The sequence below is a fragment of the Petaurus breviceps genome, unplaced genomic scaffold, assembly GCF_028583685.1.
Source record: "Petaurus breviceps papuanus isolate PSGF00001 unplaced genomic scaffold, PetGlider_PUasm1.0 90775, whole genome shotgun sequence".
NCBI lineage: Eukaryota > Metazoa > Chordata > Mammalia > Diprotodontia > Petauridae > Petaurus > Petaurus breviceps.
Genome location: NW_027187342.1, coordinates 134,904 through 161,903, shown reverse-complemented (window position 1 = coordinate 161,903; position 27,000 = coordinate 134,904). Strand labels below are relative to the sequence as shown.

The 27,000-nt window shown below is 37.9% G+C and overlaps 1 protein-coding gene and 2 long non-coding RNA genes across 8 annotated transcripts in view; 2 read left to right on the top strand and 1 right to left on the bottom strand.

Moving 5' to 3' along the window:
• Window positions 1-18,907, top strand: part of LOC138146790 (uncharacterized) — a 27,871-nt gene extending 8,964 nt beyond the window's left edge. Inside the window, exon 3 of the long non-coding RNA XR_011164591.1 lies at window positions 17,634-18,907. This is a non-coding gene — a long non-coding RNA (uncharacterized lncRNA). The remainder of the gene's footprint in view (window positions 1-17,633) is intronic.
• SNRNP27 (small nuclear ribonucleoprotein U4/U6.U5 subunit 27) lies at window positions 4,452-26,927 on the bottom strand. Its single transcript, XM_069068844.1, has 6 exons — window positions 26,747-26,927; window positions 18,933-19,053; window positions 17,052-17,164; window positions 15,831-15,910; window positions 6,244-6,308; window positions 4,452-5,307 (listed from the first exon to the last, which is right to left on the bottom strand). The coding sequence occupies exons 1-6, from the start codon at window positions 26,910-26,912 to the stop codon at window positions 5,253-5,255; spliced, it is 600 nt and encodes a 199-aa protein (XP_068924945.1). The 5' UTR covers window positions 26,913-26,927; the 3' UTR covers window positions 4,452-5,252.
• LOC138146789 (uncharacterized) overlaps window positions 26,888-27,000 on the top strand; it is a 60,490-nt gene continuing 60,377 nt past the window's right edge. For all 6 annotated transcript variants that reach the window (XR_011164586.1, XR_011164587.1, XR_011164589.1 and 3 more), the window contains exon 1: window positions 26,888-27,000. This is a non-coding gene — a long non-coding RNA (uncharacterized lncRNA).

The window sequence follows — 27,000 nt, the reverse complement described above, 5'->3', positions numbered from 1 at the left end:
AGAGAGAGAGAGAGAGAGAGAGAGAGAGAGATGAGTAGACTGACAGAAGAGTTGACTGAGAACAGGTTGAACAATCAGAAAAGGAGTGCTGATTAATGGGCTGATGCCATCCTGGCAGAAGTCCTTGAGAGGGATACTGAAGGACTTTGTCTTTAGACATATTTAGTTTAACACTCTTAATGGTGACCTGGATGAAGAAAATAGCATGCTTATCAAATCTGCAGATGACATGAAAACAAGATGTATAATTAACATGTTGGGTGACAGACTAGATTTCCGAAGAAATTTCAACAGGCTACAGTGGTGAATCAAATTTAGTAAGGAGAAATTTAAAGGGAAGAAATGGAAAGTCCTTCAACTTGGGTTAAAAAAGAAATCAACTGCACAAGTATAGGAGTCATGGGGTACAAGGGTCTTACATAGTCAAGTATGGGAAGTCATGCCTAGGGTGCAAAATATGTAAAAGGTTAGTATGTGTTTTAACAACACGATTAGGCCTGTTGCTTAGGAAGATTATTTTGATAGCTGTATGAAAAAAAGACTGAAGGAAGACTAAACAGGAATCTAGCAAAAATTGATCTGGGCCTGAACTTGGATGGTAGTCATGGGGAAAAGAGGCAACAGATACAAGAGAAATTGTGGAGGAAAATCAGCACAGCCTAGCAACTGACTGAATGTGGAAGGTCAGGGAGGATGAATCTGGAATGACTCAAAGGTTTCAGAGAAGACTGGGAGAATGGTGACATCAAACAATAAGAAAGCTTGGAGGAAGGGTAAATTGGGGGAGGGGCAATTATTAAATTTCTCTTGGGGCATATTAAGTTTGAGATGTCTATGGAACTTCCAGGACACGAACGACAATCTTAAAACAGAATTTAAATGTTGTCATTTTGAGAATTCTGCAAATTTTACTATGCTTCCTTAAGTGTCACAGAACTAAAGCTAGGAGTATTTAGGGATAGGAATTTCTGCTCAAACATAATTGATATGCCCCTACAATGCTCTAAGACAATTCAACTGTACCACTATGGTGGTAAGATTAATAACTAGGGAAAGCAATGGGTGGACCACTGAACTAGAACACAGTAGGCCCAAGTTTGGCTCCCAGTTCTGCCACTACCTGGGTGACTCTTTGTGTCTCAGTTTCCTTATGTGTCAGCTGGACTAGATAATCTCTAAAGTCTTTTTCAGAGCCCTAGTATTCTGTAGTTATTATCCTTGGAGAAATAAATCTAGAAAATAGGGCAGTGAGTTTTTTTTTTCCCAGTTTAGGCTCATAACTTATCTATTTCTGAATATGCTCAACAAATGTCTTCATTTGAAGAGTAATTTAGCATCTTGTTCTTAATATGTATAAAAGAAAGTTCAACATCAAATTTCTTGATCCTTTTACTGTCTAGTTAAAAAAAAAGTGAATTTTAAAAAAGACTGTAAAGTTCTTTCTTTTGTTACATACTTCATTATGGACCTGAGTGAATTCTGAGGCATATATTCAAAAGAACATAGAAGTAATTATATAGTCTCATTAGATGAAATTCATGTAAAATCAAAGGGTTGGAATGACTTTTCAGAAGTTCCTCTAGACTCTAAAATTCTATAGTTCTGATCTTATGTTTCTTTCATTGGCTGAGTTAATTATTTTTTAAAGTATTTAAGTTCCTTCTGCTCGAGTCTCATTTCAATAATCAAGCAGAGTATGGAGGTGACTTTGGGTTTTTGGTAATTATAAGCACTAAAGGGTCTCACATAAGATGGGAAAGGCTTTGAGGGCAGGGCTAACGGCCTCATTAAGTCAATCTAAGGGGATGTAGAGAGGCTACACATTGATGAAAGAGGTACTCATACTGATTATTCTTTAAGTACATGGCCTCCACAAGGTCTAATACTGTTTTCTGCCTTTAACCAAGCTCAGAAAAAATAGAAGTTTTTGGGAGGGCAGTTGGGGTTAAGTGACTTGCCCAAGGTCACATGGCTAGTTTTTGTATTAAGTGAGGCTGGATTTGAACTCAGGTCTTCCTGACTCCAGGGCCAGTGCTCTATTCACTGCGCTAGCACATAGCAGCTCTGGGCCTCTAGGGCAGGGGTTTTAAATTTGGAGGTCCACAGACTTCCAAGGAATACACAGATTTCAGGGGTTGTCAACTTGATGGAAAAATATATATATTAATTTTTAACTGAAATTTGACATTTCTTTCAATTATTTTGACACTAAAAAGAATTAAGAACCCCTGCTCTAAGAGTGCACAACTAGAAAGGGAAAAGACAGCTGCTTAGTCTCTCCAGATAGTTCAACTTGAATTGGCGCAGCTAGACTTTTTTTTTTTTTAATTAAGGCTTTGGCATTGTCTAATGAATGGCTAACCTTTTGCTATATGGCATACTTGGACACTTCTTATTCAATGGGCCCAGACTAATACTGTCAGTCCTATATGTCTTTTATTAACAGGATTATAATACAGAATACAAAAAAAAAGTTTTTTGAAAAGCATCATGATTTTTCACTCAGAAGTTATCATCCTAATTAAAACATTAGTCTGTATTCTCAAAGCATGCACAAATTAATGTTTAGGAAGGCAGCAGAAAGCAATACCAGGTGAAAAAGGAAAACCCTTCTAGAATTAAAATTCTGCATTGGCTAATTCATAAATGGACAATAAACGAATGGTAAAAGCTAGTTTTCTGTTCTTGCACTTGCTTATCTGAAAGCAAGAAGAAAACAATCTATCACTGTAATCTATCAAGAAAACAACAAAGATGATACTAAATGGGATAACTTTTTTTTTTGCTTTATGTGAGTAAATAACTGTATACTCAATTCCATGAAATAATGAAATGAATTATGGGATAGTTTCCATCTTTTGGACTTTAGGAAAGGTAGGTCCATCATTTTATTTCATTTTACATGGAATATACTTGCCACTAATGTACTTTAAGAATTACCATCTGCAGTCAAAACTTGAGACAGAATCTAGTTTCATAGCTCCAGATGAAGATGTCTAACAATATATTTAAGATCTAACAACGGATAGTGCAAAGACCAAAACACTCAAAATGCAAAAATTAGAAATGAGAAAAATCACTCCTCAAAAATTAATCTTAGGGGCAATTAGGTGGCGCAGTGAATAGAGCACTGGCCCTGGAGTCAGGAAGACCTGAGTTCAAATCCAGCCTCACTTAATACAAAAACTAGCCATGTGACCTTGGGCAAGTCACTTAAACCCCAACTGCCCTCCCAAAAACACAAAAAAGTTTAATCTTGGATACTTTCCAATTAAGAGATTGGTTAATAATATTCATTATTGTCTTGGCCTCATGGTCCAGGTGAAAGGGCATTGGATCTTTGGGGTTATATCATGAACTACAGGCTGGCACTGCCCATAAGCAATGGGGCAACCGTGGCCAAGTCATCTGACATCTGTGAATCTTAGTTTCCTCACTGATAATTGTATAATTTGCTTGAAATATGTACCAGGATGGAAGGAAATGAGATGCTGAGATCATTTGAGACACTAGGACTAGGAAGGAATCGAAGTTCTAAAACATGTGGCAGGGAGAGTGAAATAATGCTGAATGGGAAGTAAGGTAAAAAGGGAAGAGTTAGAGGTTCTGACCCTTAGGGATGGGAAGAGGGCAACAGTAGCACTATCACTGAAGGTGCAGGGGAAGAAGAAAGGAAAATATGTTCTGCTTTGGACATTCTGAATATGAAGAGCTAGGGAAACATCCAAGTGAGGATGGGCTGTTCATCAGCAGTAAAGGATAGGGGCTGTGGGGAGATATTAGGAGAAAGCAGAAAGGCCTAGAGATGCAGACTTGTGAGGTGATATCATAAACTTTGGGAGTAAGTAGTTCACATCATCAAGAAAAAAAACTTGTTGGAATTCTATGTTTAGGGGGCAGAAGAGGCAGAGGAAATGGTACAGCAGACAAAGGAGTGGTCAGAGAGACAGAAGGAAAACTACTGGGGTATAGCATTGTGTAAACCATGGGAAGGCAGTTTTCAAAAGCTGCAAGAGTGCTGAGGAAGATGAAGACCAAAGAAAGCCCTCTGGATCTGAAAATAAGCAGGTCATTTAGAGTAGTGGTAGAGTTGGAAGTCTGAGGTATGAGGATGTGGTGAGAAACTAGAGGCTGGCAATGCAGATTACTCTTTCTGTCTGGCAGTGAAGATGAAGATATGACAGATTAAGAGGATAGCAGAAAGAAAGAAATGTTGGTTCTAGACTAAAAGAGATGTGAGTTGATTGTGGGTTAGAGGTTGGAAAAAAGGAGATTAGTGGAGCAAAGTCCCAAAGGCACCAGGAGATTGGTTCAAGAATGCTGGCAGGTCACATTTGACAATGAGGAAGGCTACTTTACCTTTTGAGAGTAGAGACAAGGGAAAGAAAATTGGTAACAACAGAATTCCAGAAGGGTAGGCTTTCTTAGTGATAAACAAAGGACAATGAAAGTACTTTATCATCTTTTTAATTTAATAAAGTCTCAATTTTTGGGAAGGATTTTGCTGGGGGAAAAATCCAGATCTAAAGTAGCATGATATAAAAGTGAAACCTCATACTTCTAAGCTTAATTAACTCTGCTGAAGCATATATTATTGTCATTTCATTAAAAACAGAAACAAAGATCTAGTTTATGTCTTTAAATACTATTCTCTTCAACTGTGTTCCTAGTGTCAATGCCAACTATATAATTACTATAACAATGGTGTTTAGGAAAACATGAAATCTCAACACACCCAACCTAAACTGACCAGCTTGAAACCCACAGAGATCATGTTATCAGAACACAGATGCCAAAATTTAATTCTATTTAAAAATCACAAACTATATTCTTCCTCCTATTTCTTGGGCAACCAGAAGCATAAATATTTCTTGGTCAAATTTTCCAGTGATCAAAATATTTAAATCGTAAAAAGAAATACTTTATTTGGGACAACTTGAATCCAACACAGATTAAAAAAAAAAAAGTCCAGGGGGTGGGGAAAGGTGTCCATGAAGCAAATGACTTCCACAGGAATAGAAATAATTGAAATGAGTTTGAAAAATTCCCAAAATGAGATTTTTCTAAAAGAAAGAAGTAAATCTTTCTTCCTTTGAGGCAGGGCGAGCATTCCGAGACACTTCATAAATAAGATTATCTTGCTCTTCAGGAAGAGAAAAGAGACATCCTGTTTTTGATACACAATTAAATACACTATCCTCTGTTGTGACCAAGTGGTGGAGAAATCACTCTTCAACAGTACAATCTAGACATCAAGCAATAAAATCCAAAGGTCTGTTGAATCCACCTTTTCTATTCATATATTGCCTGTGATGGGAGGAAAAAAGTCAATGTTGTTAAGAACATTCTTACAAGACTAAAGTCAGTGGTTGTGTTCAATATATTCTTCAAGTCTGTGATGAGGCACTATTCAAAATAGCTTAATTCTTATAGAGAGGAAAAAAAATTACCCAAGTTAAAGTCTGTCAGATTTCTTTAAAATACAAAATATAAATTATAACAAAAGAAGACTCATAAAGGGGACAGCAGCTAAAGGAAGAGGAAGGAAGGAGACTTCAAGGACATCTCAAATAAAAAGTCAAAAATCACACTAATTTTAAGTAAAATTCAGAAAAGTTAATGAGGTATAGAAGAACTTAATAATGGATTAGGTTGAAAATTAAAGAGTTCTCTGGCAAAATTTAGAATTGTAAACTCTAAATCAATTAGAATGCTTCCTTCCTCCTTTATGTACTTGGTGATAAAATAAGGGAAAAGCAAGATGTTTTATTACAATGTGTCTCCACTGAGCACTAGGATACAAGGACCAAAAAGTACAGTGGTCACAAAAAAAATGCCAGCCTACTGGCTATTTGAAGGTTTTACTTGAAATCAACATATAACCCAATTCATACAGATAATTTTCCAGGAGATGTTTGTTTTCAAAGATAAAACTAAATAAAGGGGACAAAATTTAAAGAGTTGTATTTGGGTTATAAGTGAGGAATAGGAAGAGAGGGGAAACCTATCAATGTGCCAGCAAATACTCAGCTCTAAATCATGATGCAAATCTAATGTTAGAATATAGTAAAGAAAGATTACCCTACAAAGAAACTGGGAACAACTAGGTTAGGCCTTAAATTTCTCCAAATTTGATTATCCTGGAATAAAATTGCTTCTTCCCAATATGTAACTTAGAATAGTATTAGCTTAATTTAATCACAACAAAGCTAGCAACCTACAGTACAGATTGTATATACATACCTGTACTTCCTCTTCTGAGACACATTTATGGCGTATGCATTTACAGAACCATCAACTTTTTTCCCCTGAAAAAACAGAACATGAAGGGTACATTAAGTTCCCTCATTAACAATTTTCTTATTGAACTATGAGCTTTACTGGATACTGTAGATATTGCCTGGCTACGAAAAGATTTCTTTGAGGCTAAGGAGGTCGCTGAGGGACAAAGAATAGTTTATCTACTGCTCCTGGTAGCAGTCAATAGGGGAAGTTAGGTGGTGCAGTGAATACACCCGACTTCAGATATATACTATCTGTGTGACCCTGGGCGAGTCACTTAATCCTGTTTGCCTTATTTCTTATTGTAAAATGAGCTGGAGGACAATATGGCAAACCACTCCAAATGGAGTCACAAAGAGTCTGACCCGACTGGACAACAACAAAAGTCATCAGTATTCACAGTTTTTCTCCTATTTCTATGTTTATGTCCATGATACTCTTCTTAACATTCCATGCGTCAGCATCATCTCTCTTTGGAGGCCACACTTTAAGTCAGCTCTCCTGCTGCTCGGTGTCACTTTCCAGCTATGGGTAGAGGAAGTCCTAGGTAGGCAATGCATAGGCTTAATATAGTGATTTCTTAAGTTATCTGAACAACAACAAAATCATCAGATGAATTTAGAAAGGACAGTGACATGACCCCACTTACTGACTTATGTATCACACATCATCCTCAAATTATAGCTGAGTTATTTCAACAGTTAAGCAAGTTTTCACGTTACTATATTTTACATACGAGATACAAAGAAGCAAACTGTCAATGCACTGAATTGAGACATTATCAATGTACTTACCGTTAACATATGTAAAATGCAAATACTTAATATTCTTCTCCATTGTCTACTCTTTTGTCCATTTATGCTTTAAATATCTGTTTGCATCAGTGATATCTGCTTTAGATTATGAACTCCTAGAACACAGGGATTGTGTCTATTTAGAACAGAACTTCGTATAACATCTACTGTAATACCAGGAATAATACTCATCTGATGTATGCTGGCATTAAAGCACAAAAAGCATCATTTATTTCCATACTAAGCAGAAAAGTACATATGCTTTTAGGATGATCATATCATATGAGAGAGAGAGAGAGAGAGAGAGAGAGAGAGAGTTTATATGAGAAAAGATAGCTGTCAAAGTATTTGAAGCACTGCCATGTGAAAGAATAATATTTTAAGTTTGTTTGGCTTGGCTCCATAGAGCTTTTAGAATTAGGATAAAGTGTAGAAGTTTCAGAGGCAGATTTCAGCTTGACATAAGCAAAAACTTCTACTTATCAGAGCTGTCCAGAAGTGGAACTAGGTTCCTTATCACTAGAAATCTTCAAATAAAAACTGTTTGGTTACTTGTCAAGATTGTTAAGATAAAAATTGGATTATATAATCTGTAAGGTCCCTTCCTATTCTAATCAAAGGCCAATACAAAACCTTCAGGGACACTAAAAAGTACACCGTCTTTTGTCACATATCTTTCTGAAAGCATCACAATCTCTGAGTGGCTTAAAAGGAAAAAAAAATTGCACTTTAGAGTCTTCCATCAATTGAGGAATCATTATTGTCAGGCCTTGGTTTTACAAAGACAAAAAGAAAAAAATAAACTACCTATTTTCCAGAACATTATCTTCAATCTTATATACACTCCCTCTCCCATTTCTGTGCCTTTTTAGTCTGTCGCCTCTACCCAGAATGAGCTCCCTCTCCATGTTCCCCAGACTCTCCCTTTGTCACCATGCCTCAGCAACACCTCTTCTTTTGAAGTTCACAGTACCAAAATTTCTCACCCTATGAGGATTATAATGATGATTGTCTGCAGCCTTCCAGGGTATTCTCTATCCTTTCTCAAGGAGTTTACTCACTGTCCTCCTTTCCTCTCCAACTCCTACCTTTATAATAGGGGCCTTCATATTGATGTTCTTTCAAATTTCCTAATCTGTCAATTCATCAATCTACTTCAATCTCGTATCTACTCCTTCATTCTACCTCTGGCACAGAGTGAGATGGTCATATACTAGATTTCACCATTACCTAAAAAACCTGTTATTTCTCTGACCATGAGCTCATATCATTCCATCATTTCTTATGCTTCACTCTTCTTTGTCCTCTTTACGTACGACCTTCAATCATGCTACACCTCAGTACTGTCTTGGGCCATTCATTATCCCTGCTCTGTCTTTACTTTTCACTCTTCCCAATTTCTACTCCATAGTTAAACAATTCAATACCATACTATCCAAACCTCAGCAATGGATTATTCTCACCACTTGCCTCCTTTATTCTTGTTTATACTACGGAATATAACTACAGGAAGCCACCCAAGAATGCTGATTGGCAACAATCTAAATTCATGCTATACAACTTCAACTGGGCCCTCATTTCTGTAAGACAATGCTTTTATTCCTCCCTACTTGATTGCCTCTAATCTCATTCTCCCCAGAATTAATTCATTTAAATTTAAATGAAGGATTACGACAATATGACTGCTCCTTTCTCTCTTCAAGCCTCCCATACATCCTCCTGCCCACCTCTCAGCTGAAAACCCTAACTTTCAATTTACTGAGAAAGGTGAGGTCAAATGATGGGAATTCTCTCTTCTCTTGTTCCCATTTCAAAACACCTTGATATCATCTGTCACTCTCTATTTCCCCCCAGTTTCTCACAATGAGGTGGAACATCTCTTTACTGAGACCAACATCTTTTTGTATCTGAGCCTATCCTTTCTGTACTTCTCCAGAGGACTGCAACTTCAACCATCACTCCCCTCTCTCTAATATTCAACCTCTCCCTATCTTCTTGTTCTTTCTCTGATACTTAAAAACAAACTCAAGTTTTCCCTATTCTTAACCAGACTCTACTATCCCCTCAAGCTATCATCTTAGATCTTTCCCCCTTTTCTAAGTCAAAATTTCTAGGAAAAAACTAAACCAATTTATTTTCTTCTCAATCCCTCTCTAACCCTCAGCAATCTGGCTTCTGATCTCTTTATTCAACTGAAACTATTCTATCCTAAGTTTAAAATGGTCTCTTAATTGCTAAATAAAATAGCTTTTGTTTTTATCCCACTTGACCTTTTCTCCTGAGTTTGACATTGTTGATCACCCTCTTCTCCTAGATAGTTCCTTCCTTTCCCAATTTTTTGACACCATAGCCTTCTGTTTCTCTTCTGACCCATATGTTTCTTCTCTGTATCTTCTGCGGTCTCATCATCCATATTCCTCTCTGACTTCCTAATGTCTACATTACTCTCTTAACTTGGTATTCCCCAAAGCTCTGGACTGGGTCCTCTTCTCTCTTTCTCAGTAACTTCATCAGTCCCATGAGTTTAATTACCATTTACATGAAGATAACTTCCAAGTTTATATATTTGACCCCAGTCTCTTCCCCTGAGCTTCAGACTCAACCAAATGCTCATCAGTTATTTCAAACTGGATGTCCTGGAGAGATCTCAAACTTAACCATGTCCAAAACCAGAGGTCATTTATCACTCCCTTCCCTTCTCCTTGGGATGACTATTATCATAAGCCCTATTAGCCTATATTTCCTCAAACTTGGATAGGAAATTACCCATCAACACATATGCCTAAACAGTATTAATCTCTTCTGGAGCAGAAAAGGAAAAAAAATCACCACAATGACATGTCCTAAACACTCCCAATTCAGTTAGCTTAATATACTGTGGACCAGAAACTGTAAGAAACATTAGTTCTGGGAAAGAAAAGTACGGTTTTAACATATAAAACACAGCTACAGAAACTTTATATGGGTTCCTATTATCTACTGTGCCAAATACCTAATGAATATGGCACATGGAGGAAGCGTATTATTCTCTGTACTATAATAGAAGTTATACAAAGTACTATATGTAAAGCATCAGCAATTGAATTAAATCCAGACCTGATCTCACCACTGTAAAACTCATTTATAAAAGGAAAGGAATAACAAACCAAAATCATTATCTCATATCTGACACCAAATTTAGGACGAACCCAATACTTCTAAGAATAAAGCTCTTTGAATCTTTATCCATTATTTCTTTACACACAAACATGCTCTGCACCAGCTATGGTTCATAATGACAAGCTATAATAATAGCTAACATTTATAGAGCTTCGTTATTACTGATTCTCAGGACTGTACATATAGTATCAGCTATATAAGTATGCTGGCAGTTGATAATCCAGCTAATCTTCAATTTTTATTTAACTAATGATAGCACCTCTGTTAAAACAGTAGATGTGCTTCATCATACACACAAACACAACTGTCCTGTATTATATTATGTAATGCAACTAGAGTACATAATAATACTACATTATAGCCTGTGTTTGTATCTTATCCCCCAAAAGCCAATAAGCTCTATAAGTGCAGAGACCATGTCTTAGCAAAAGCAAAGGAAAATGCATTTCATTTCTTGAAGTGAAATTTACTTAGGTGCATACAAGTTGTAGCCCCAAGAAGACTGTAAAGCTTCTTGCATATAAGAACTGTATTACTTTTCCATCGCTGTATCCCTAACAGTGCCTTGTAAAGTATATGCCCCTAAAGTTTGTTGAACTTAAGTGACCTAAATATTCAGAGGGATGTTGTGAGAACTAATTACAATGTTGAGAAAGTGTTGGTGGTGAGGATGAATGTTACTGTGACAAATACAGTATCCCATAGTAACATAAATGTAAATTAGTTATCTAGCATTCCTTATATTCAGCACTACATTCACTTAAAAAAAAGCACCTCTAAATAACATAGGGGAAGAAAAGGCCTCTTCACAGTTGATCATGGGATTTGGCAGAGCCCAACTTAAAACAATGTGGGCACAATATATCCAAGATTCAGATTATAAAGTGAAAAAAAGAAAGCTATTGTAAAAGCAAGAGTATATCCTGGTGTATTTGAATTGATTAATTTCTTGATTGGAAATACAATTTGATTTTTGAATACTGAACAAAATATTCTACAACAAATTAACAACCCTTCTTCCTAAACCCATTTTAAAGAATCTATTTGGTAGAAATCATCAGTCCAACAAAAAAAGTCTAAATATTCCTCAAATGCAAAGCTATATGGATTCCAAATTCCTTTTTCTTTCAAAAGCATATGCAAAAAAGATAATTTAAAGATATTCTGGTAGGTAGGATTAGAGTTTCATCCTCAAAGTATGAGAAATACAAATTTTCCCATTCATTAAGTGCCCGCAGGTTGGCACTGAAATTGTAAAAAGAATTGACATAAATTTCTTCCTGTCAAAGAATTTACCATGTAATAGGATATGATATGTACATAAGCAATAAGGATACAATGGAAAATGTAGCAAGTGAAAAACTGAGGTTAACACAAAGCACTCAAGAAAACTGTGAGATAGCACTATAACGGGTGATGAGGAAGGATTTTGAAAAAAATGAGGGAAGCCCTCATGGAGGATATGGCACCTAGTCAATGAAGAAAAGAACTTCAAAAGGGTACAGAAAGTGAGAGGAAGAGTATTTTTAGCATGAGGGACAGCTGAACAAATGTAGAAAACAGGAGAAGTGGACAGTGTGGCTGAAATAAAGTATAGAAGCAAAATGGTATAAGGCTAGAAAGGTAAGTTGGAGCCTTCATATGGATGGCCTTCAATGTCAGGTTAAGGAAAACATCCAAGTAGAGATTTTTAGCAGACTGTTGGACTACAGCATAGAACCTTTAGGGAAAGTTAGGGGTTGCATATAAATTTTGGAGGTAACTCCAGGGATACTTCAATTATCTGTAGGATAATTTTAGTCATAAATAGATATGATAGTAATGGCAGCAGCCTCAGCCTTCTCACCCAGGAGAAATCTATGCCCTGAGGCTTGCTTTCCTAATTGGCAAGGTCCTAGCCCAGATCACTATTTCATGAGGGGGACCATCAATGTTCATTTCACTCTCAGCTTGACTCACCCTCTGGATTTCTCCACTTTTTCACTAGCTACTTCTCACATCCAAACCCCCTCTTCAGGTTCCCTTTATGTGTTCTCTTCCTCAATTAGAAGGCAAGCTTCTTGAGGGTAGGGACTGTCTTATTTACATTTGTGCTCCAGCCCTTCACTGGTACACAGCAAGCACTTCTTAAATGCCTTAAATATCTTTACAATATGCTTTAAAATTTCACAAAATGCTCTACATGCATTATCTCATCTGATCCTTCCAATCTTATGATGTATTATTAACTACATCTAACAGATAAGAAAAAGGAGTCTTAAGAGAGATAACACAGCTTGTCCTTGGCCAGTGAAAAAAGTAGGATTTGGGGGCGGCCAGGTAGCACAGCAAGTAAGAGCACCGGCTCCAGTGTTGAGAAGACCTAGAGATCGAATCCCGGGCTCAGACACTTAGCACCCACCCAGAAACACCTGGCCGTGTAACCTTGAGCAAGTTACTTAACCCCAATTGCTTAGGGGTGGCCAGGTGGCTCAGCGAGTAAGAGCACCGGCTCCAGTGTTGGGACGACCTGGAGATCAAATCCCGGGCTCAGACACTCAGCACCACACCCAGAAATAACTGGCCGTGTAACCTTGAGCAAGTTACTTAACCCCGATTGCTTAAAAAAAAAAAAAGTAGGATTTGAAGTCAGGTCTTCCTGACTAAGTCCCACATTTACAATATCTACACTGATATCACAAAGATGATTACAAAGAAGGCTAAGGTGTGCAGGTGTGGGGGGTGTGAGTGAACCTCTGGGGGGATTCATGTTCAAAAAAGCAATATAAAAATGAAGAGCCAGACAAAAGAGACAAAGAAAGAATAGTTAGAAATGGCAGAGGATGAATCATGAGTCATACAAGTCCAGGAAGAAGAAAAGGGTATCCAGAAGAAAGAGAATGATGAATAATGTCAAATACTCCAGATATGTCAAGAAGAAAAGACTATGAATTTGGCAATACATATCTTAGAGAGTTGTTTCAGTAGGTTGATGGGGACAATGAATTTAAGTTACTCTTCCTAGAAAGTTGGCAGTGAAAGAGAAACCAACAGAAGGATAGGCTGAGGGGTTAGCAAGGGCAAAAACTGTTTTGTTTTGCATCCTTTGTCCATAAAGGCAAAGGACACGAGAGAATATTTGGTAAGTGAAGTAGCTAAAAAAACGATGTCTAAGAATGGGATTTGCATTTTTGGACCACAGCTTAAAATACATGAGTGATGGTGACGGAGAGTATATCTCACAAAGACTAGTAAGAATATAGCTTTTGCCTGGTACTGTACAAATCTAATTAAAAGGGCTTTCCTATAAAAAGGACCCAGGAGAGGGAGAAAAAAGCTTAGATCTATCTAACAAGCTGGATATCATAAAGAGTAGCTACAAAGAAGGAAGCATAGCAGTGATGGGGAACTTTGTCCTCTTCTGCACTTTCATTCTGTGCATTAAAAAATTTTTTTCTTGATGCTCCTTGTTGGTTCCTCCACCCTTTAAAGGATGACACTTACCATTAAGGCAAGTCAAGAAGTGTCTGTGTGCATTTTGGGTATTTTAAAGAAGTATGTTAAATTATGCATCTACCTATACATTTCTACATACTTATTAAAAAATAAATTGTACATAACAAAAATCTGTAGTTTCTTGTAGATGCCACTTTCTTGTTCTTTTTTACATAATAAAATATTTGTGTTTGTTGAATAAGTTCACAATAAAAAAGAAAATTTAGTTTAGGGGAAAAAAATTCCATTGTGGATGTGTTTCTCACTATCAGGGAGGAACTTGCTGGCTAAGGTAGAGATATCATAAACTTTGAGGGGAAGGGAATAAGAATTTACTAAATGCCAAGAATTAAATTAAGTGCCTATTTGATCCTCACAACAACCATGAGGTAGATGCTATAAGCCTTCTTTTACAGTTGAGGAAACTAGGCAGACAGAGCTTAAGTAAGCCCAGGGTCATCTAGCTAGTAAGAGTTTGAGACCAAATTTGAACTCAGGTCTTCCTGATTTCAGGACTGATGTTCCATCCACTGTGCCACCTAGCTGGATCAGCCCACCCCCTTTAGGACAGAGGAGAGTAAAGTTATAGTTTGATATGCACACTCGAGTTTGGGAAAGAAGTTCTCAAAGACTTTAGAGGAAAGGCTGGATGGCTGTTTGTCAGGTATGTTAGAGCAGGGATTCCTTTTCAGGGATGGGCTGGATTTGATGCGCCCTGCAGTCTCTTCCAACTCTAAAATTCTATGATGCAGATTGAAGAGCAAAGTCAAAGGAACTAGAATTGATAGAATGAAGACCACTGGTAGAGGGGTTAGCTTTGGCAAGGAGAATAGCTAACTATTCCTATGAGACTGGAAGTATATTTTTTTGCTGAAACAAATTGACCATAAATATCTGAAGCAAACAGAAAGAAGACTAGAAAGGATCATAGACAAGCAAGACAGCTTTGAAAATTTCATATCAAAGTTATTGCATATTGAAAAAGATAACCAGTTTGAAAGTGCTGCTGTTAATATTTTGGCAAACATGAGAATCTTTTGTTTTTGATGTCCTTAGGGTATATGTCAGCCTAGCAGTGAAATCTCTAGATCACAAAGTATGGACACTTTATCATCGTTAGGTACAATTCAAAATAACTTTCCAGGATGGTTGGACAATTCACAGTTCTACCAATAGTGGATAACCGTTAAGCCCATTTAAGTTCTGTTATGGTGGTACAGCAGATAAAGTGCTGGGCCTGGAGTAGGAAGAGTTATCTTCCTGAGTTCAAATCTAGCCTCAGACACTTAGTAGTTGTGTGACCCTGGGCAAATCACTTAACCATATTTGACTCAGTTTTCTCATCTGTAAAATAAGCTGGAGAAGGAAATAACAAACCACTGCAGTATCTTTGTTAAGAAAACCCCAAACACGGTCAAAGATATGATCACAACTGAAAACGATGAAAAAACAACAAAAACTGTTGGTCACCAAGAAAAATAAGGCAAGATAATTTAGATTGTTATTGTTGGCCAATGTGTCATATTCTTATTCTCAAATGTATTCACAAAATACATTGTTTTAGATAATGTTTCTCAAAAACAAAATCAGAATTTTTTACTGCAAGATGAACCATAAATATTTTGAAACTTTTTTGGAAAGTAGACTGTAAAAGTTTGCATATGATTATTATATAGCACAGTGCAAAGAGCATCCCTCTGGGGAGACCTGGGTTTAAATCCCGCCTTTTTATACTCACTAGCTATGTGATCCTGATGGTCACTTAATTTGTACCTTAGCTTTCTCATTTTTAAGTCAGTGGCAACAATTCTTGTCGTGAATACTTCACAAGGCTTTTGTCAGCACCTATATAAATGTCAGGTATTATTCCATATCTATATACTTTATATGTACGTGTGCATACATACACACAAAGACATACACATACACACACACACAATCTAAAGAATGGAGGGAAAAGTACTTATTTAGTGAAAAGCTCTCTTTCATCCCTTCTTTCCTAAATTTACTTACAAAAAAAAAAAGATGAGCTTCTCACACTTTATACGGCATTAAAAGAACATGCAAAAATGGCACAACTTCTCTAATTAAATTCAGGTTGGACTGCTGAGTTTTCCTTACTTTTGTGGTGTCAAAGGAAGCAAATCCCATTAATTTCATCATTTCAATTTCTTCTTCTGTTTTGCCTTCCAAGTCTTCTTCTACAAAAATAAACAAATAATTTTTAAACTTCTTTCTTTAGGGTAGGTAAATAGAATATTTAATTAGTTACAATGTAATGTAATAACAGACTGATGTTCATTCTACCACTTCATAGCAAAGCCCAGCGCCAAAATTTAAAAAAAAAGCTCCAACAATTTTTTCTCCATTTAAGATTCTCACAAGCCTTGAAACATTTGAAGGGCTGTCACACAAAGAGAAATTTAAAAAATCATTTCTTATAGCTTGAAGGCAAAACCAGAAGCAGTGGAAGGAAATTACTGGGGTGTAGATTTAGGCTCCAAATAATGGAACACCTAATAATCAGAATTGTCCAACAACTATATGGACCCCTTGTTAAATATTGAGCTCTTCATCCCTGAAAGTATTTAAGCAGAGGTTGTCTGGGATACTACATAGGGGATTCCTCCAAGGGATGAAAGGATAGATTGATAATCTCTAAGGTTCTAACTTAACATCCTATATGTCTGTGACTATAAATCAGGAACCAGGAAACATGCACCATATTCATTTTCTTGGATCAGAGGGATGGAAAGGTCTTGCCCCACATCATAATGCAGGGTTTTAGAATAACTGAATGCAAAAGGAATCTGACTTCTTTTAACAGCACTTCCTTGAAAGAAAATTCCTTTACTTCTCTCTTTCTAAAATTCTGATATTTTTAGGCCATGAAGTGATGCTAAAGTTCACAGAATCATATAAGGAACCCTTCTAAAATATCTAGAACAGCTAAAACAGCCCCAGGATGTCTTCAAATAAGGGTCACTTGAAATTGTTATGCACCTTTACAAGAACTTAAATGTAATTAGAAGAATTTTTTAAAAGCCAACAAGCATAAATTAAGATTAAAATATTCAAAGATTGAGGCAGGGGCGGCTAGATGGCACAGTGTGTAAAGTGCCAGCCCCGGAGTCAGGAGGACCTGAGTTTGAATCTGCTCTCAGACACTTAACACAAAAAAACTAGCCATGTAACCCTGGGCAAGTTACTTAACCCCAACTGCCCTCCAAAAAAAAAAAAGGCAAAAAAAATGTTCCAAGATTGTTTTCAAAAAACACTTTTACCATCTAACTAGATTTATCTAAATAAGGTTATTTGTACGTTAGGTTTCTGTAACATTACCAGTAATTTGACGTTCTTTGCTTTTTGTTTCTTTAGTTTCTTTCTTCTCATCGTCCCTTCTTTCTTTTAGCCGGGAAGGGGAAGGAGATGAAGATCGGTGTCTTCTTGGGGATCTAGTATTAGATAAGTATAAACTTTAGAAACAAAAATATGTTGCAGTAATAAAATCAACATAAGCCTAGGGACTAGATGCCTAAAAAAGAAAGCTGTAGGAAAACAAAAATTGCCCCACTACCTAATCAAAGGATGTAGGGTCTGTCTGGTCCTGTGAATGTTTCCACAAATTAAACAGAGTGTACTGTTACTTCTCATTGCTATTAGTTTTACTTCACACCTAGTGTATATCAATAAAGGGGTAGATGCTGAGGCAATAAAAAGTTTAGGTAACAGGAGACTTATAGAGCTTGTCCATCAGTATTTCTATATGGAACAAATGGTAGATAGACAGCTTGGGCCCAAAATTGAATGGCAAGAGAGTGGGCTGATTTTTAGGAAACCACAAAGTTCTCTTATAGATCCTGAACTTCACATGAAAACAACGGCTCATCTTTTTTATACTAAATTGCTAATGTTTCTTTATAGCAGTGAAATATGGAATACAAGTGCTTCCAAAGAATTAAAAAAGAGTATCATGAAGAGGGCAATGAAGAAGTAGGTACATGCAGATTTCAACATATAACCAAATGGGAGCTCCAAAAAAGAAAAAAAGATGTCATCATGGAATTGTATGAAAGAGAAGATGGGCCAATCACAAGAGCCAAAAGGTATTATACTACTACCCATGTATGATAGGTTGACCTGAACTGATACAGTGAAATGAATAGAATACTTTCTCTAACAACAACAACTTAAAAGACAAATAACTTTGCAAAACTCAGGATCTCTATCGATACAATGAACAATCACAATTCCAGAAGATTTATAAGGAAACATGCTCCCACATCCTGATAAAAGAGGTGAACTCAGAGTGTAGACTAAGACGTATTTTTTGGACATGGTCAATGAAGGAATTTGTTTTGCTTGACTATTCATATTTGTAACGTAGGTTTTGTTTATCTTATGTTCTCAATGGGACCTAGAAGGATGGGGAGAATGTCAGAGGGAAAGGAGGAGCTTCATGAAAATAAAATAAAATTTTAAAAAGTCTTTTTTTTTTTAAATGGGTGGACCCCCACTGGTGATTTTATGGGGGGACAACAGTCCCACAAAATTGACAGGCATGATTGGTTTTTGATTTGCATCACTACAGTGAACTCCTGCACTGATGAGATCACAGATCCATTTAAAATTAAAAAGAAAGCCACTGTCTAGAGGAAGAATAACAACAAAAAAAAATGCAGATAACTGGAATACAAAATGTTACAGCTAGGTCCTAATCAGTGCAAATAATGAATCACATGAAGTGGTCACATTATCCGAATTCACACTGCATATTTCTTTTGGGCTGGAACCAATTAACATTTTATACAATTACAATTTCAATGAGTGAGAATTCAAATACATACAATCATTTTAGAGGATTCATTATTCATACTAATTGGGATCTACCTGTACATAAATGTAAAAAGAAAGCACAAAGTGCTATAAGAGATACGAGGAAGAAAAACATAGTTAGTAAATGAGAGTATGACACCAGTATGAACAGGATTGGTAAAAACAAAAAAGAATTGTTTATTCATTGTAGTAATTAACATTACTAAGGGTAGAGTGCATCTTATTCTTTTAGGAGCTCACATTTTGGAATGCATACCAAAATAAGGTGAGAATAAGTCTTACTCCCATAGTTAGATCTCAAAAAACTCCAAAACTTATCACGAAAGACAAGACTACAGAAAGCAGTCAATTTAGTTTTACTCTTTCAATGCCCCTTTGGCTCCTTACCTGGACCTCCTCCTATGTGGAGAGCGAGAACGACTCCTCCTCCTATCTCTCTCTCGGGATCGGGACCGTTCTCGGCGCCTTCTCTCTCTTTCTCTGGATGTAGAGCGGGATCGCCTACGTTCTAAAAGAAAGGAATAGAAAATAAGAAATAAAAAGGCCTTTTGAGATCATCTAATCCTAACCCCTCATTTTACTAAGAAAGAGTCCTAACAGTGATTTCTCCAAAGTCACACACAGATATTTAGTGGCAAAAGTCTACACAGCCTGGATTTTTTGACTACCAATTCCAGATTCTTTCCATTAGATCATGCCACCTCTCTCAGATAACAACCATGACTATATCTTGTGGACATGATATTCCTGACTAGTTGTCAACAAAAAGACACTAACTCTTCCTAGCCATCCTATCAGTAACCTATCATTGTTTCTCACTCTTCCCTACATACTGTACCAAGGAGAGTAAGGATATTCCCTGCTTCTTACTGACAGTTACAGAAGACCCTCCTTTTGCTGCCATCACTCAGCAACTTACATTTCTTTGAAGTTTATCTCATACTTTTTTAGGACTCCATCCATATTATAGCTTGTGTTCTCTACTAGCTCCTAGATCATTCTTCCTTTTCTGAGGAGTTTGGCACCTGGCTCCCATAATCAGTCTCTAACCTCTGCCTTCATAGTTGAGTAGTTCACATTGCTGCCTTCCTAACACTGGGACCTCCCAAGTCATTCCAATTATTACCATGTTCTATATCTTCATACTGCCACCTTAGCCACACAGAGGAGTGGTCATGGTCATAGTCTTGATTTCATTCTCACCCATAACTCTGACCTTCTTGATCCTCAACTATGAAATTATTTTCACAGCTCATACCCTCCTGTCCTTCCATTCTCCCCATATCTCATTTTTAGTCCTCCTAAACCTATTTAATCTCTTCCTGATCTGGTTACTATATCCCCTCCAGTTTTTAAAATTTCATCTCTGCTCTGAAACAACCTTGCTGTCTTCAAAAGCTTGACTTTAACTCGCTCAACTTTAGTCTTCCTTCCTTAAATTCCTTGCTACACCCTGTCCCATTCTTTCCAAATATGAGCCTGTTTTGTCCCTACCATCAACGTTCTCCAATCCTATCTTATTGAAAAACACTGCTATTCAGGTTCACTACAAATTTATATTATGTAACCTTAGTAGGGATTTTGCTACTAGGCTACACTTCTTTTACTCAACTTGGATTGGCTTATCAGCTGCACACAATACTCTCTTCCCCAGAAGACCTCATGTCTTCTGCTGTATCCTTTATCCCATACCATCTTCCCTAATCCCTTATAACATCATTTCCCATTTCATTCACATTCTCTCTAACCTAATCGTATTTCACTTTATGTAGTGACTTTCTCTGACACCATATACACATGCCCAGATCTGTTATGTCCTTAGAAAAAAAAACACTCTGCAGAACCAAGAAAATATACAAAATGACTGTAACAATGTAAACAAATACAACAACATAAGAACTGAATTGGGCAAAATTATAATGACCAAGAATGTGATAAGTCACCTCCCTCTGCTTCTTTGCAAAGGTAGAGGACTACAGGTATGAACACAGCATATAATGTCAGACTTTTCCAATGTGTTCGTTTTGCCACACAGTATTTTTTTCCCCTCTTTTATTTCCTGTTATAAAGGACTGCTCTTTGGGAAGGTGAGTGAGGAGCTAAAGTGAAGGGTACATTGGGAAATGTGGTGATCTAAGAACTAAAGATATCAATAAAAATTTATTTGGAAAAAAATTCTCACTTTAATCTGTCATCCCTTCAAGCTATCATCCCATTATCCCTTTCTTTTATAGTAAAACTGGCAGCCAGGTGGCGCAGTGAGTAAGAGCACTGGCCCCAGAGTCGGGAGACCTGGGATCGAATCCGGGGTCAGATACTTAGCACCCACCCAGAAATAACTGACCGTATAACCTTGAGCAAGTTACTTAACCCCAACTGCTTAAAAAAAAACAAACCTCCTAAAAAAAACACCTAAACTCACTGCTTCCATTTCTTCACCTCTACTCTGTCACTAGTTTTTTTTCCACTGTACTATTTGACTGAAACTGATTTCTTTGAAGTTATCAATGCTCTTAACTGCTAAATTCAACACCTCTTCTCAGCCCTAATCCTTCTTGCTGGTACTGTGTAATAAGCCCTTTCTGAACAGGGATGGTTTTATTCCATCTACAATGCCTCGTACATACTGCACATTTAATAAATGCTTTTTTGTCTACCGGCCTCTCTGTAGGTGTCTGACACTGCTGAACACTTTCTACTCTTGAATACCTTTTGCTGCCTAAGTGTTCTTTTTCTTTTTGGTCAATTAACAATCATTTATTTTTCTCCATCTCCCCTCTACCAAAATAAGAAAAAATAAAATACTTGTAACAGATATGCACAGTAAAGCAAAACATTCTCATTGGGCTATGTCCAAAAATGTATCTCATCCTGCAGTCTGGAATTGGGTAGCATTCTCCACCGCTGGTCTTCTGGAATCATAGTAGGTCATTATTTTGATGATCAGATTTCTTAAACCTTTCAAAATTGGTTGTTTTTACAATGCTGCTGCTATAGTATAGTTGTTATAGTTCTTGTTTTGCTCACTTCACCCTATACCAATTCACATAAGTCTTCTCATATTTATCTTATAGTACTGAGCTCCATTATATTCATATACAATAACTTGTTCTGCTATATCCCAATTGATGCACATTCTCTTAGTTTTGAGCCACCACAAAAAAGCAGCTATAATAGTATGTATGTGTATATTTATATAATGTATAGAATATACATATATAACATATTGGATATATTATGTATCATATATGTATGATATATACAACTTCATGTATACATAATATATAACTTCTATATAGAACCTTTTTTTCTTTCCTCGATCTCTTTGAAATATAGTCCTAGTGGCGGTATAACTAGGTCAAAGGGTTTAGGTTTTCTTTACAATGATTTCTTGGTTTCCCTCTTGTCTAGTCAATTCTCAGTCTCTTCTAGGATCACCATCCATGTCCATCCCCCATGCATGAGCATAGCCCAGGACTCTATTCTGACACCCCCAATCCCACCCCCCCCCTTTCTATATTCTTTCTTTTATTATTATTTTTATTATTTCAATTATTATCTTTATGCAGATGACTTTCAATTTACAAAATCTATCCTCATCTTTCTCTTGAGCATCTCCAATTGCCTGCTGGACATCTGTACATCTCTGAGATGCCTCATCCAACAGAGAACTCATTATCTTCCCACCCACCCCCTCCTCTTAACTTCCCATGTTCAGGGTACCACCAACCTTCTAACCAAGATCACAACCTAGAGTCATTCTGGAGAAGCAGTGTTGCTACTGGCTAGCATGCTGTACTTGGAGTCTGCAAGCCCTGGGCTTGAATCTTTATACTTAGCAGCTATATGATCCTCAGGTGTTACTTAACCTCTCTGAGCCTCAGTTTCTTCATTTGTAAAACGAGGGAGCTGGACTCAATGGCCTCTAAAGTCTCTTTCAGCACTAGCTCTATGATCTTTCCTCTCCCTTACCACCCATACCCAAATAGTTGCCCAATCTTAAAAATTCTTTCTCTAAAACATCTTTTGCATACATTCCCTTCTATCTACCCTTAAGTCACAACCCTAGTTCAAGTCCTTGTCACCTCTTCCTTGCCTGGACTACAATAATTTCCTAATCGATTCCTCTATGTTCAGTCTCTATTCTCCAATTCATATTACTAAATCGACATCCTTAAAGCACTGATTTGATTATGTCATTCTCATACTCAAGAAGCTTCAGTGACTCTCCACTCGTCCTACAATTTAATACCAAGTCCTCTGTTTGGCATTTAAATTCTTTCACAATCTGCTTCAAACCTAACTTTGAAGACTAATTTCATAATACTCCCTCTAATGTATTCCAAATTCCAGTCCAATCAGCCTCCTTGTTCCTATCTATCCATGTATGGCATTCTACTTCTTTCCTCAGTGTTTCTGCACAGCTTGCCTTCATGAATGTAATCTTCTCCCTCCTCTTTTCCACCTCTTTGAATTCCAAGCTCCCTTCAGGGCTCCGTTTAAGTACAACTTCGAATACAATACCTTTCCTGATCTCCCAGGTCATAAGTGATTTCCGCATCCATTCTCCACTGTGCGCCATACCCCCCCCCCCCCAAAAAAAAAAAACCAACCCTTTGCATTTGCTTATCTATGTACATAGTAATTCCTGCCCTTAGTAGTAGAATATAAGCACCTAGAAAGCAGTGACTGTTTCATTTTTGTCTTTGTATCCTCAATCCTAGCACAATGTCTCATAATAGGCATGTAGTAAATGCTCATTGAATTAGGTTTAATTCTTCCTTTCTGTTTAATGCCTGGAACAATTAATTCCAAAATCATGGAATTAATAGGATAGGAAGTTTTGGCTACTCCTCTCCCAGGTCAGGACTTGATTATCTTCAAACTATGACAAAGTATCAAGGGCTAGCACTGAATGCTTTTTCCTTCCCCCTCAAAATTTAAACATCCTTTTACAATCCATCTCCCATACAGTTTTCCATGATCTTTCTCCTATGAACATCTAGAGCACTTATTTATCACTCATTTGGTATTAAGCAGAGATTGTCTCTTATTATTAATTAGCTTTTTATTTATGGGGCCTGTAATCTAAGTAAACACCAAGAATCTGGAAGGGCAGAGATCAAGTCTTATTCAACATAATAAACAATGATTAAGCACTTATTGTGTACAGAACACTGTACTAGGCATTAGAGGTGAAACAAAGTTTAGGCTAAACACAATTGCCCATATAGAGGTTATGATCTAGTAAGGAAAAAAACAGGAAAAATATTATAATACACCGTATTTTGAGATAAATGCAGTGACATTAATATCTATGTGAGGCTCAAAGAAGTCAGAAAGGCTTTATGGAAGAGGAAGCATCTCAATCAGATTTAAAAGGAAAATTAGGAGTTTGACCTGGGACTTGGAATCAGGAAGACCTGGGTTCAAATCCTGCCTGAAATACTTTCTAGCTGTTTGGCCTTAAGCAAATCACTTAACTTCTCTTGGTCTCAGATTCTTTATTTATGAAAATGAAAACAATATCTACTTTGCAAGGATGTTTTGAGAATCAAAGTATACATAAATGTTTGCTATTATAAGTACTAATAGGAAATAAGGATAAATAAGATAAGGAGGTAGAAAATGAGGAATGCATTGGGGCAGGGAAATTAAGTCAAGTTTTTCTGGAGGACAGATTGGGTATAGAGTAGAAGTATGAAATACAGCTGGAAAGATAGAATGGTGTCAGGCTCTCAATAGTCTTTAATGCCAGGATAAGTCATTTGAATTTCACAGGAAAGGCAACGGGAGGGGGACACTGAAAAATTCTAAGCAAAAGGATATGTCCAAACTGGTGCATTATCAAGATTATTCTGGGACCATTTATCTAAATGGTTCTTTTTTTTTTTTTGCCTTTTGGAGGGCAATTGGGGTAAGTAATTTGCCCAAGGTAACACGGCTAGTGGGAGGGTGTGTGTGTGTGTGTGTGTGTGTGTGTGTGTGTGTGTGTGTGTGTGTGTGTGTGTGTGTGTGTGTGCGTGTGTGCGCGCGCTACGTGTCTGAGGCCTGAACCCAAACTCAGGTCCTCCTGACACTGGGGCTGGGTCTTTACTCACTGCTCCACCTAGCTGCCCCTAAACGGTCCTCTTTTCTCCAGTCAAACTTTTATCCTATAATTCAGGTCCTCATCACTTCTCACTTGGACTTTTATTTCTTCTTTCTGCCTCTAGTCACTGACTCCTCCACACCATTCATCACATAGCTGCCAATTTGATATTCCAAAATCACAGATGGAATCACGTCACTCAATTACTCAAAAATCTTTAGTGGCTCCCTAGGATAAAATGTCAACTTTCAGCTTGGCACTTAAAATCCTCTAAATCTGGTTCTCAACTACTTTTCCCATTTATTTCTCTATTCTAGTCAAACTAGTCTGCAAACTGGTCCCTCATATTGGGAACACACTCTCTCTTATATGACTCAAAGAATCTCTAGTTTTCTGCAAAACACAGCTCAGGTGTCATCTCCTACAGGAGGCCTTTCCTGATGTTGCCCATTATTATATGTTTTTTCCTTTTGAAAGTATGCCCCTACTAGAATAAAAGTTCTTTAAAGGTAGGAACTTAGCTATTTTTGCCTCTGTATCTTCAATCTAGCAGTACCCTGCACAGAGTAGGTACTTATTAATGTTTATTGAATTCAGTTGTTTAAGTAGAATGATCACTGAATATATGGCCCTCCCATTGTATCTTTTACAGTACAGGAGCCTTCTAATGGTGAAGAAAGAGCACTGGCCTTGATAGGTTCCAGTTTTTCCTGTCACTTAGTACCTATGTGACAATGGGCAAAGCAGTTCCCTCTCTCTGGCCTCCTCTCTTCCATGAAGAGAAAAAAAGCCAAAACTTGCACTACCTATGTTAGGGCCATGATACCTCTTCAAGGTACACTTGAATCACAGTAAAGATAACAAAAACGAAGTCCATTAAGATCAAACAGTGTGAAACTCCAATTTTAATCCAGACCCTCTGAAGATGGAATAACTGACTTTGTAAATATCAAAATACTATTTAAGTATGAACTATTATTATTATTATCATCAAATGCTAATCTGGGAAAGTTTGTTGTTGATTATGTTGTAATAAGAAAAGCTCTGGTCTCGGAGTCAAGAGATCTATATTTGAAACTCACTTTGGCAGTTGAGTGGAGAATGGAAGAGAGTGAGAGTGAATTTGAAGAAGAGAGACCAATTAGGAAATTGTTGCAACAATCTAGAAGAGAAGTGAAGAGGAGAGCAGTATTAGTGAAACTTAGAGAAGAGAAAGTATCCAGAAGACCTTCAACAGGGTCGAATGCAAAAGATAAATCGAGAAAAATTATGATTGAGAAAAGACTATCAGATTTGGCAATTAGGAGGTAATTGGTAACTCTGGAGAAAGCAGTTTCAGTTAAATGATCAGAAGCCATACTTGAAAAGTTTAAGAAGTGAAAGAAGGAGCTCCCAGGGAACAGTTTCAGTAGAGAGGTAAAGTCCTCAGCCCAGAGACAGATGGGATTGTAGGAGAGCCTGAGGGAAAGGAAGGCATGTAATAATAGCTTCTGTAGGGAATGAGGTAATGTTGGGAAGGACGAAGAGGGGTGACTTGGGGCCGCGAAGTCCTCGTTGAGGATGGATAACGTTAATTTGTGAGTCCCTGAATAAGACATGTCATCTCTGGCATTTTCTCTGGCTGGGCCCCATGCCTCCCCCCACATCCCCTCCTGGCTTCCTCCAGATCCCAGATAAAATCCCACCTTCTACAGGACGCGTCTTCCAACCCCTCTTAGTTCCAGTGCCTTCGCTCCGTTATTTCCTACTGGGCCCGCACGCAGCTGGTTGTTTGCCTGTAGTCTCTCTGGGCAGACTGCAAGCTCCTTGAGGCTTTTGCCTCCTCTTGGATGTCCAGCTGTCCAGCTCTGAGCCCAGCGCCCCGCAAGGGAGGCCAAGCTTAAGCAACTCGCGGACCGCGCTTAGGACAACCCACAGCTCCCTCCCTTACCTAAGTAAGCAAACAACCACCACCTGCTATCAGGCCTGGGGAGCAGGCCCAGCCGCTCGGACGGGAGCCAGGTTCCGCCGCTGCTGGCGGCTGGGCCCAGCCTTCCCCGCGGGAGCCCGCTCAGGGCACCGCCGTCCGAAGGAAGGAGGGAGGGACAGGCCCGCCCTCTAACTCACTCACCCCTCCGAGGCGAACGGCTCCTGCTCCGGCCCATAATCCGCCCTGGCGCCGCTGCCGCCGCCGGAGTCCAGGGGACAAGGAGAAGGTTCGAACCCGAAGCGACGAATATTAGCACTTCCGCTGGGGCTGTGTGCTGTGCCCGGAAGTCCGGCCAGGCAACATCCATCCTCCGGTTTAGAGTTCCGCTTCCGGCTCAGACGGCCCTTGCCAAAGAACTTCCGGGCTTCTAGTGGGGGCGGTACTGAGAAAAAATG